Here is a 12,023-nt window from a genome sequence, read left to right as displayed (position 1 = left end):
CTGGGCTCGTGAAACACCAATACACAAGTTATTGCAGTTTCAGAATGATTCTTCAATGCTTTATTTAGGGGGTCCCATTTGCAGTTTCTGCAAAATCAGTAGTAAGGCAAGGGAACATTGCAGTCTCTACCATTTTTCTCAGTTTTGTATTTTTGCAGATAATTCAGTTTTCCATTTTAGGGCAGAATAATATTCTTAAGAAGCTTGCATTTCAAGGTAGGCTTGTTCTATATGAATACAGTCTATCTATCTTCTGTAAGAAAGTATTACATATCTTATGAATTTCCAATCTCGACTGAAATCTGATTGTAACATCTGTTTAAATAAATCAGTAATAGATTAATAAAATAATTATTCAAATGCTCAGCGCTTTCATTGATACCGTGACGTTAATTTCTCAAAGCAGGATAATCTTAAGGTGTCAAAATGATGAAATATATTATACATCAAATATATCAAATTACTGTAATAGCTATTCTATCTTTGTAGAAACATTATGAAAAAGATTTTTTATGTACTGTTGACAGAAAAATGACAGCTGTTTTGGTTTTGTCAAAAATGAGAGAATTTATCCTTCTATATTTTTAGTATATTTTGGAGTTTGAGTTCATCAAGAATTATATTTTAACAAACGTAAATTTTTTTTTATTAGGTATGACCTCTCTCGAGTTAAAATTCTTTGTGACCTCGATGTTCACTGACCTCGTTTTGTGGAGTTGGTCAGCTATTATTATTATTATTTTTATTATTATTATTATTATTATTATTATTATTATTCATTTTTTATTTTTATTATTATTATTTATATTTTTTTTATTTTTATTACTGTTGTTTTGAATTTTTTGTGGTTTATATATGTATATATATATATATATATATATATATATATATATATATATATATATATATATTATACACACATATATATACATACATACATACATACATACATGCATACATACATACATACATACATACATACATAAATCAACACAAACCATATTCACAAACAAACTAGACAAGCCAAGATATTCCAAATAAATAAAAAAATAAAAAAATTTATATAACAATAAACAAACAAAATACAAATGACATCCATCTATGAAATCTTAAATGAGAAACACTACAAATTACTTATCATTTCCAATTCTCCTGAAGGAGGGAATCTCCTGAAGGAGGGAATCTCCTGAAGAAGGGAACCTCCTGACGAAGGGAATCTCCTGACGAAGGAAAACTCCTGCCCCCCTCGCCCCCCCAAAAAAAGATGGCGCTCTCGGGCCGTCACCTCAGGGTCGGGTGCGAGTTGTGGCTCCCTTGGGCCAATTTCACCAAGGAGGCCGACGGCACTGTCAGTGCAAATGGCGTGGCTATCGACCTGTTCAACATAGTTGCTGAGAAGCTGAATTTTACGTGAGTTTGTTATTATTATTATTATTATTATTATTATTATTATTATTATTATTATTATTATTATTATTATTATTATTATTCTAAAACCTTGCTGATGTAGATATTATTATTATTATTATTATTATTATTATTATTATTATTATTATTATTATTATTATTATAAGGCCTTGTTAATGTTGTAGAATGTTATAAATGTTAAAAAATATTAGAACGTTTATAGGCTACCATTGTTTATAATATTAAAATATTATTATTATTATTATTATTATTATTATTATTATTATTATTATCCTAATAATAATAATAATAATAATAATAATAATAATAATAATAATAATAATAATAATAATAATTATTATTATTATTATTATTATTATTATTATTATTATTATTATTATTATTATTATTATTATCCACCCAGGTACACCATCTACAGACCATCAGATCAGGAATGGGGTCGAGAAATGCCCAATGGGTCATTCACGGGCATGATTGGCATGTGCCAGAGGAAGGTCAGGTCACAGGTCAACTTATTTTTGGGGATTGTGGGTATCTAGGGGCAGAGGGGGGAGGGGGGACTTACTGTCCAGAGTGACGGTTATACATTGGACGGTTTAGAAGACGGGTTGGGTTGTAAAGGTTTATTGTCTTGAAGTTTGTTTATTATTATTATTATTATTATTATTATTATTATTATTATTATTATTATTATTATTATTATTATTATTTTTGCTATTTTTTTATTGTTATTATTATTATTATTATTATTATTATTTTGACTATTTTTTATCATTAATATTATTATTATTATTATTATTATTATTATTATTATTATTACTATTATTATTATTATTATTATTATTATTATTATTATTATTATTATTATTATTATTATTATTATTATTCGCTTTCCAGGAAGTGGACGTAGCCATAGGCCCCTTTGTAATGGCCTGGGACCGCTACCAAGCGGCTGATTACTCGACCACGATTCACTTCGACCAATACGGGATCATTCTGCCTCGACCTCGGCGGGAGGTCGACCTCTCGGGCATCGCCAAGCCTCTCTCGTGGGAGGTCAGTTTTTTTTTTTTTTTCAGGTCACTGGGAGGAATAGGTCATAAATTTTTGGGTCATTCTGGGATGATGGTATTTTGTTCTGTATGTCTTAGATTTTCAAAATTGCTTATGAAAACTTTAAAATTACTTGAATACTTTTTTTTCTGAGGCATAAAGTCTTGACAGGTACTTAACGATTGTCAGAAATGTCGAAATTCTACTCACAAAATACCCCACCTGAAAATCTCTATTTTCTGCCATATACTTTTAAAATTAATTATAAAAACTTTAAAATTACTTAAATACTTTTTCCTGAGTCATACCCTTTGAAAAGGTGCTTAAAGACTGTCAAAAATTTTAAAAATTCTGCATACAAATAGCATCACCTGAAACTCTATGTTTTCTGAGTCCTGTATTTTCAGAATTACTTATAAATGTTTTAAAGTTACTTTCAAAATTACTTAAATACTTTTTCCTGAGTCACATACTTTGAAAAGGTACTTAAAGATTGTCAAAATTTTCAAAATTCTACTTACAAATAAAATCACCTGAAATTCTCTATTTCCTGAGTCATATATTTTTAAAAGTACTTATAAATACTTTAAAATTAATCACAAATACTTAAAAATTACTTAAATATTTTTTCCTGAGTCATATACTTTGAAAAGGTACTTAAAGATTGCCAAAATTCTCAAAATTCTACAAATAAAGTCACCTGAAAATCTCTATTTCCTGAGACATACTTTCAAAATTAATTATAAATTCTTTCAAAATTACTTATAAATACTTTCAAAATTACTTATAAATACTTTTTCCTGAACCATATACTTTGAAAAGGCACTTCAAGATTGTCAGAAATTTCAAAATTCTGCATACAGATAACATCACCTGAAGTTCTGTGCTTTCTGGGTCCTATAATTTCAAAATTACTTATAAATACTTTAACATTACTTATAAATACCTTCAAAATTACTTAAATACTTTTCCTGGGTTATATACTTTTGCAAGGTACTTAAAGATTGTCAGAAATTTTAAAAAATTCTGCATACAAATAAAATCACCTGAAATTCTGTGTTTCCAGGGTCCTATACTTTCAAAATTACTTGTAAATACTTTCAAATTACTTACCTGCCTTTTTCTACAGGTGTGGATGTCTCTGGGCATCGCAATATGCATCTCTTTCCTAATTGGACTGGTCATCAATGCCCTGAGGAAAAGGTATATTGTTACAGGCGAATACCCTTCTGCAGAGAAAATTCAGGCGTCCTGGCTCACTAAGGTTATGTTGGCTGAAAGTAAGAATTACATAGTTTTTCATGATTATTTAGGTTAATATTTTACTTTAAACCTCATTATTATTATTATTATTATTATTATTATTATTATTATTATTATTATTATTATTATTATTATTATTATTATTATTATTCAGAAGATGAACCCCTATTCATAAGGAACGAGCCCATCAAAGGGGCCATCGATTTGAAATTCAAGCTTCCAAAGATTATTATTATTATTATTATTATTATTATTATTATTATTATTATTATTATTATTATTATTATTATTACTATTATTATTGTTAGAAATTGTTAGAAAATAAAAAAATAAACTAATAAATCAATAAAGAAATTCCAGTTCATTTGCAAAGGAAACGAATATAATAATAATAATAATAATAATAATAATAATAATAATAATAATAATAATAATAATAATAATAATAATAATAATTTAAAACACATATACACGTAATAAAATAATAATTTGAGTCCAAAATGCAACGATGGCTTAAAATAACATAATATACTTAATCATAACTGCACTATATATTTATATATCTCTGTATATTTGTATATTGGTACAATATACATTATTCTAATAGCACTGATCATTTGCATATCTCTGTATATTTGTATAATGAGAGAAAAATGACTCTCGTCACTGAATATAAAAAGTGACACCATTTTGGTTTAGTTTACCTTGAAAATTATATTTTTCCGTTTTCTTTAAAGCATGTTTTTGTGTATTGGTGTAATATCCTTAAGTATAATAGCTTGTGTTATTTGTGTATGTCTGTATATTTGTATATTGAGGGGAAAATTTCCTGGATCACTGAATAGGAGATTGATGCCAATTTGGTTTAGTTCATCTTTAAATAGAGATTTTCTTGTTTTCTTTGAAAGGTTTTATGGACCATTTTCTTCTTCGTGAGATTTCTTAATCTCTCTCTCTCTCTCTCTCTCTCTCTCTCTTGCTATCTGTGTGTTTCTCTTTCTCTGTCGCTTTGTTTATTCTCTCTCTCTCTCTCTCTCTCTCTCTCTCTCTCTCTCTCTCTCTCTCTCTCTCTCTCTCTTTTTTTCTATCTCTCTCTTTTCACAAACTTTCGCTCTGTCTGTCTGTATGTCTCTCTCTCTCTCTCTCTCTCTCTCTCTCTCTTCAACAAACTTCCTCCAACAAACCTCTTCCAACAAACTTTCTCCAACAAACATTCTCCAACAATCTTCCTCCAACAAACATTCCCCAACAAACTTCCTCCAACAAACTTCCTCCAACAATCTTCCTCCAACAAACATTCCCCAACAAACTTCCTCCAACAAACATTCTTCAACAATCTTCCCCAACAAACTTCCTCCAACAAACATTCTTCAACAATCTTCCTCAACAAACTTCCTTCAGCAAACATTCTTCAACAATCTTCCTCAACAAACTTCCTTCAACAAACATTCTTCAACAATCTTCCCCAACAAACTTCCTCCAACAAACATTCTTCAAAAATTTTCCCCAACAAACTTCCTCCAACAAACATTCTTCAACAACCTTCCTCCAACAAACTTCCTCCAACAATCTTCCTCCAACAAACATTCTCCAACAATCTTCTTTCAACAAACATTCTCCAACAAACTTCCCCCCTCCCCCTTCCCCCAGACGTGGAACCCCTGCCAGAGGCCGCCCCGGGGCGGACGTACATCCTGACGTGGATGATGGGCGGCTTCATCATCCAGGCGGCCTACAGCGGCGTCCTCATCTCCCTCCTGGTGGTTCCGAAGGTCACCGTCCCTGTGGACTCGCTCCAGGACCTCCTCTCCTACGGGAAGATCCCCTGGACCATCATCGCTGGGTCCTACCTCCATAATACCTTCCAGGTTGGGTTGGTCTTGGTCGCCACTTTTTCGGTCTGTGCTTTTTTTGGTCGGCATTTTTTTTCTGTCTGTGCTTTTTTTGTCTGTGCTTTTTCTGTCTGTGCTTTTTTTGTCTGTGATTTTTTTTTGTCTGTGATTTTTTTTGTCTGTGCATTTTCTGTCTGTGCTTTTTTTGTCTGTGATTTTTTTTTGTCTGTGATTTTTTTTGTCTGTGCTTTTTCTGTCTGTGCTTTTTTTGTCTGTGATTTTTTTTGTCTGTGCTTTTTCTGTCTGTGCTTTTTTTGTCTGTGATTTTTTTTGTCTGTGCTTTTTCTGTCTGTGCTTTTTTTGTCTGTGATTTTTTTTTGTCTGTGATTTTTTTCCGTCTGTGCTTTTTTTTGTCTGATTTTTTTTTGTCTGTGCTTTTTTTTTGTCTGTGATTTTTTTTGTCTGTGCTTTTTCTGTCTGTGCTTTTTTCTGCCTGTGCTTTTTTTGTCTGTGCTTTTTTTTGCCTGTGATTTTTTCTTGTCTGTGCTTTTTCTGTCTGTGCTTTATTTTTGTCTGTGATTTTTTTGTCCGTGCTTTTTCTGTCTGTGCTTTTTTCTGTTTGTGCTTTTTTTGTCTGTGTTTTTTTTTGTCTGTACTTTTTCTGTCCGCACTTTTTCTTTCAGCACTTTTTTTTGTCCGCCCTCAGATATTAAAAACAACTGAGGCTAGAGGGCTGCAAATTGGTGTGTCGATCATCCACCTTCCAGTCATCAAACATACCAAATTGCAGCCCTCTAGCCTCCTCAGTAGTTTTTATTTCATTCAAGGTTAAAGTTAGCCATAATTATTCTTCTGGCGGTACCAACAACACAGGCCACCACCAGACCGTGGTTAAAGTTTCATGGGCTGCGGCTCATACAGCATTATACCGAGACCACCTAAAGACAGATCTGTTTTCGCTGGCTTTGAATATTATACGCTGTACAGCAAACTCGATTGAGCCGAAGAAACTTCGGAGCATTAAAAAAATTTTTTTTTCACCAGTCACTGTAGCTTTTCACTATCACCGGCTAGCAAAGGATTTTATATCTAGCTTTGATTTAGTGACATAAGCATCATTATCATACACAAAAAATTCATATATATATATATAAGTATAAAAGTATACGATTTGCTTTTGTAAGTGCAACTTTTCGCTACGATCACCACCCACTTATAAACTGTGGAGTTTACTCTCTAAGTCTCTAACTTAGTTCAACATTGCAGAAAGTGAAGGAAGGCCTCTACAAAGAAGTTCTGGAAGACGCCATCATCCTGACGGACTACGACGAGAACTTCCTCTGGTCCTGGCTGAAGAGGGACAAGGTGGCCTTGCTCACGCCCGTCATCAGTGTCATCAAGGTGTTTACTCTTTGCGGATTGTCTGGGAAGTTTTCTATGAAGTTTTAATGTGCATAGATTGTCTGGGAAGTTTTCTATGAAGGTCTATTGTCTATAGATTGTCTGGGAAGTGTTCTATGAAGTTTTACTGGCCATAGATTGTTTGGGAAGTGTTCTATGAAGTTTTGTAGGCTATGGATAATCTAGGAAGTTTTCCATGAAGTTCTACTGTCTATAGGTTGCCTGGGAAGTTTTACTGTTTATAGATCATCTGGGAAGTTTTCTATGAAGTTTTATTGTCTATGGATTGTCTATGAAGTTGTCCTGTCTATAGATTGTCTGGGAAGTTTTCTATGAAGATTTACTGTTCTATAGATCGTCTGGGAAGTTTTATGTGAAGTTTACTGTTCTATAGATTGCCTGGGAAGTTTTCTATGAATTTTACACTCTATAGATTGTCTGGGAAGTTTTCTATAAACTTTTACTGTCTATGGATTACCAGGGAAGTTTTACTATCATTATCTAGGAAGTTGTTTATGAAGTTTTACTGAATATAGAATGCCTGAGAAGTTTTCTATGAAGTTTTACTCTCTATAGGTTGTCTGGGAAGTTTTCTATGAAGTTTTACTGGCTATAGATTGTCTGGGAAGTTTTCTATGAAGTTGCACTGCCTATAGATTGCCTGGGAAGTTTACCAAGAAGTTTTACTGTTTATAGATTGTCTGGGAACTTTTCTATGAAGATGTCCTGTCTATAGATTGTCTGGGAAGTTTTCTATGAAGTTGCACTATTTATAGACTCTCTGGGAAGTGTTCTTTGAAGTTGCACTGTTTATAGACTGACTGGGAGGTGTTCTGTGAAGTGTTATTGTCTATAGATTGTCAGGGAACTTTATTACGAATTTTTATTTTCTATAGATTATCTGGAAATCTTCCTATGAAGTTTAACTGTCTATATATTGTTTGGAAAATTTCCTATGAAATTTTACTGTCCATAGATTTCCTGGGAAGTTTTCTATGAAGTCTGAAATCATATTGAGTAGCTATCTGCTCATTTTAATGTGTTTATGTCCGTGATATACTTCCCACAGACTCTAATGTTGAATTAGATTCAGAAAGAGTTTTAAGGAAAGATTAACCTTACACATCCTGGTCAGCCAAGCCATTCAGTTTCACTCCCATAATGCAACATCTCACTTGCAACCCAGTCAATTTTAGGGCTCCTATTAGCCCACTTTATGACCATCCTGATAATTTGGCAGAGTGAATTACATCACACGAATCAATTTTAAGGATTTATGAAGTAAAATTCTTATGTTAAATTCAGCCTTGTGCTTTATTGATCCATAAAGATTCCAGAAATGACGAGAATTGATTCCACTTCAGCAAATGAGTGATGACTATACACTGACCGGGGAATGCAACTTCTACCTGGCGAGGGAAGGAATTCTCTCTGCACCCTACGCCCTGGCCTTCCCGAAGGAAAGCGACCTCATACCCCACTTCAATAAATGGTTGGTGTTCTCAGAGTTTTGTGTGTGGAAGTATTATTATTATTATTATTATTATTATTATTATTATTATTATTATTATTATTATTATTATTATTATTATTATTATTCAGAAGATGAACCCTATCCCTATGGAACAAGCCCACCACAGGGGCCATTGACTTGAAATTCAAGCTTCCAAAGAACATTATTATTATTATTATTATTATTATTATTATTATTATTATTATTATTATTATTATTATTATTATTATTATTATTCAGAAAAATATGGAACAAGCCCACCACATGGGGCCATTGACTTGAAATTCAAGTTAATAACTAGAGAGATTCTTGTTCACCTACTTAGCCGAAGCTTGTGCCATTCCTAAACCTCAAAAGTAATGCCTGGAGAGCTTCTGAATTTGACTGTAACTGTAAAACCTTTCTCTGACCAGGTTAAACGCCCAGAAGGAGTCCGGAATATTCAGCCACAGCCTGCTCATGGAGACGAAAAACGCCACAGCTTGCATGGTGAGACCCGGGAAGGAAGGTGGCCACGGTCTTGCTGCCCTGTCGTTCATGGACCTCTCTGGGATTTTCTTCCTCTTTGGCATAGGTGAGTTCCAAAGCTGTTTTGTGATTTAGCTCATGGCTGTGTTTTCTGCTCAGTACTGCCCTAAGATGGAAAACTGCAGTATTGGGGTCGTGAAACACTAATATACAAGTTCCTGCAGTTTCAGAATGATTCTTCAGTGCTTGATTTAGGGGGTTCCATTTTTGCAGTGTGTGAAAATTCAGTAATGAGGCAAGGGAAAACTGCAGTATTTGCAAAATTTTCGGAGCTGAGATATGCCACCTATTGGGCTCGTGAAACACTAATACACAAGTTACTGCAGTTTCAGAATGATTCTTCAGTGCTTGATTTAGAGGGTCCCATTTGCAGTGTCTGAAAATTCAGTAGTAAGGCAAGGGAAAACTGCAACACCTACCATTTTTTCTCAGTTTTGTATTTTTGCAGATATTGCAGTCTTCCACTTTAGGGCAGAATAGTGTTTTGACTCTTTGTACAGTACAGTTACAAATCCTGAAATTTTTTAACCTACTTTAGACAAATTTCAACTCCTCAAGATACTTATTACAACAATTCTAGATAAGTGATTGTTGATGAATATTCAGACCTTTCTTAACATTTTCCAAGACCAATTTAAAACAGAATTTAACCCAATCTATTATTTTTCAGGTATAGGAATCAGTTTCATCATCTTTATTCTCGAAATCTTGGTGCAGAAGATATGAGAATTGTAGGCCACAGGTTTTAGACTGTCAAGATTGAAGACGAATTCCAGGTAACTCTTTTGCAAAGATTTGACAGAATGGAAGTACCCTTTTAATTATATTGACTCTTTGTTGCATAATTCCGTTTCTCAAAGTTATCCAGATATTTTTTAACCATTCTTTGCTCTGTCATGGAATTAAGATGTCTGCTGTATAATCATAGTTATGCTTTATTTGGTTTTATTTAATGTGTACCGTAACCATCCTGTTAAAATATTGTTAAATTTCCATGCATCCAGAGGTGTCAATATTTTAGTCACAGTAGTTAATATTTTTGTTTGTTTGTTTTGCGTTAAATTAGTTAAATTCTAATATATACACACATATATATATATGTGTATATATATACATATATATAATATACTAATATATATATACTCATGATTTTGGAAACATCAGCAAATTAATTAGTTATTTCTGAAGATGGGCTAGATTAAAATTACGGATTCAGAGTCTCTGAAAAAAATATCTTAATTTGTAATGCACGAAAATATATCGCTGGCAAAAATTCTGTAATTCTTTTATTTGAGAAAACAATTCAACTGACCCCCATTAGAATATAATTTAAAATTTTCAGCCTATGTTTAAAGGGATTTTTTTCCCTAAAACGAATGAGTTTAGGGCTTAGGCCCAGAGAGGAATCAATGGTTTTTAACAGAGTGGGCCTATCTGTGATTAGTCTTCTAGAAGTTGGAGTTGGGGCCTTATGCTCGTATATATACGTATAAGTGAGTATGTGTGTGTTTATATATGTATATATGCTACAGGGAATATGTGAAATGACCAATTTGATCCCCGTGGGCTAGTACTAAACATGGCTAAAAGTGATTCATCTACACTGTCTCGCCGTGTTTAGTACTAGCCCATGGAGGATCAAATGCACTTAGGGAGTTTTGATCCTCCAAGGGCTAGTACTAAACACGGCAAAAATATTTAGATGAATCACTGTTTTGCCGTGTTTAGTACTAGCCCCTGGGGGTGTCAAATGTGTTTCACCATGTTTAGCACTAGCCCCTGGGGTCAAATGAGTTTCGCTGTGTTTAGTACTAGCCCCTGGGGGATCAAATGCACTTAGGGAGTTTTGATCCTCCAGGGGCTAGTACTAAACACTGCGAAGCAGGATTCATCTACACTGTTTCGCCGTGTTTAGTGCTAGCCCCTGGGGGATCAAATGCACTTAGTGAGTTTTGATCCTCCAGGGGCTAGTACTAAATATGGGGAAACAGTGTAGATGAATCACCATTTTGCCGTGTTTAGTACTAGCCCTGGGGGTGTCAAATGAGTTTTGCCGTGTTTAGTACTAGCCCCTGGTGGATCAAATGCACTTAGGGAGTTTTGATCCTCCAGGGGCTAGTACTAAACACGGCAAAACAGTGATTCATCTACACTGTTTCGCCTTGTTTAGTACTAGCCCTGGGGGTTAAATGAGTTTTGCCATGTTTAGTACTAGCCCCTGGGGGATCAAATGCACTTAGGGAGTTTTGATTCTCAAGGGGCTAGCACTAAACATAGCGAAACACATTTGACTCCCCGGGGGCTAGTACTAAACACAGCGAAACAGTGATTCATCTACACTGTTTCGCCGTGTTTAGTACTAGCCCTCGAGGATCAAACGTCCCTAAGAGAACTGGTCATTTCACATAATCCCAAGGGATTTCGTGAAATCCCTGACTTCACATATTCCCTGTAACATATTATATATATATTATTATATATACTTCAGAGGAAGTTCAGAGACTTCCCAGTAATTAGTTTAACAAGACATCCTCTCCCCTGGTGGGACTACATAGTCGAAGCTTCAAAGGCCAACGTCACAAGCTGGGGGTAATTATCAAACCTCTTCTTCATCTTCTTCTTCTTCTTCTTCTTCTTCTTCCTCCTCCACCCACAAAAAAGAAGAGGGGAATTAAATAGCCCGAAGGTAATGAAGCTCTGACGAAGAAGAAGAAGAAGAAGAAGGAGATAGAAGTCTGATAAGAAGACGATGATGAATCTGAGGACGACTCAGGACCAAGATTTCCCCAGAGAGGTTTTTTGTTTTTCAGATCACAAATTTTTTATTTTTAGATTCTCGGACATATTATTATATATATCACGAAAGCAGCAAATGTTTTTTACAGTGCTTGAGGAGTTGTAAATTGCATCTGCTTGCTTGCAGTTGCAGATAAAAAACGAGATAACGAAGCTATGTGGGAATTGGTGGCAGAGAGTGGGTGAGATCTTGTATATAACAATAAAAA

The 12,023-nt window shown here is 33.9% G+C and overlaps 1 protein-coding gene across 1 annotated transcript; it reads left to right on the top strand.

Moving 5' to 3' along the window:
* The first annotated feature begins 1,018 nt into the window (after positions 1 to 1,018).
* LOC136830088 (probable glutamate receptor) lies at positions 1,019 to 10,064 on the top strand. Its single transcript, XM_067089281.1, has 9 exons — positions 1,019 to 1,410; positions 1,832 to 1,922; positions 2,326 to 2,484; positions 3,611 to 3,761; positions 5,395 to 5,612; positions 6,843 to 6,977; positions 8,342 to 8,469; positions 8,904 to 9,064; positions 9,689 to 10,064. Exons 1-9 carry the CDS (start codon positions 1,265 to 1,267, stop codon positions 9,742 to 9,744), a joined length of 1,245 nt encoding a protein of 414 aa, XP_066945382.1. The 5' UTR covers positions 1,019 to 1,264; the 3' UTR covers positions 9,745 to 10,064.
* The last annotated feature ends 1,959 nt before the right edge of the window (positions 10,065 to 12,023 follow it).

The sequence above is a fragment of the Macrobrachium rosenbergii genome, chromosome 46, assembly GCF_040412425.1.
Source record: "Macrobrachium rosenbergii isolate ZJJX-2024 chromosome 46, ASM4041242v1, whole genome shotgun sequence".
Taxonomy (NCBI): domain Eukaryota; kingdom Metazoa; phylum Arthropoda; class Malacostraca; order Decapoda; family Palaemonidae; genus Macrobrachium; species Macrobrachium rosenbergii.
The sequence above is the reverse complement of the archived record's forward strand: the minus strand, read 5'-3'. Positions and strand labels throughout refer to the sequence as shown.

Excerpts from the sequence above, each read along its gene's own strand:
- LOC136830088 (XM_067089281.1), top strand. The coding sequence starts at position 1,265 with ATGGCGCTCTCGGGCCGTCACCTCAGGGTCGGGTGCGAGTTGTGGCTC. Across the intron at positions 3,762-5,394 it reads TAAGGTTATGTTGGCTGAAA|ACGTGGAACCCCTGCCAGAG; the intron begins GTAAGAATTACA and ends CCCTTCCCCCAG. Across the intron at positions 9,065-9,688 it reads TTTCTTCCTCTTTGGCATAG|GTATAGGAATCAGTTTCATC; the intron begins GTGAGTTCCAAA and ends ATTATTTTTCAG.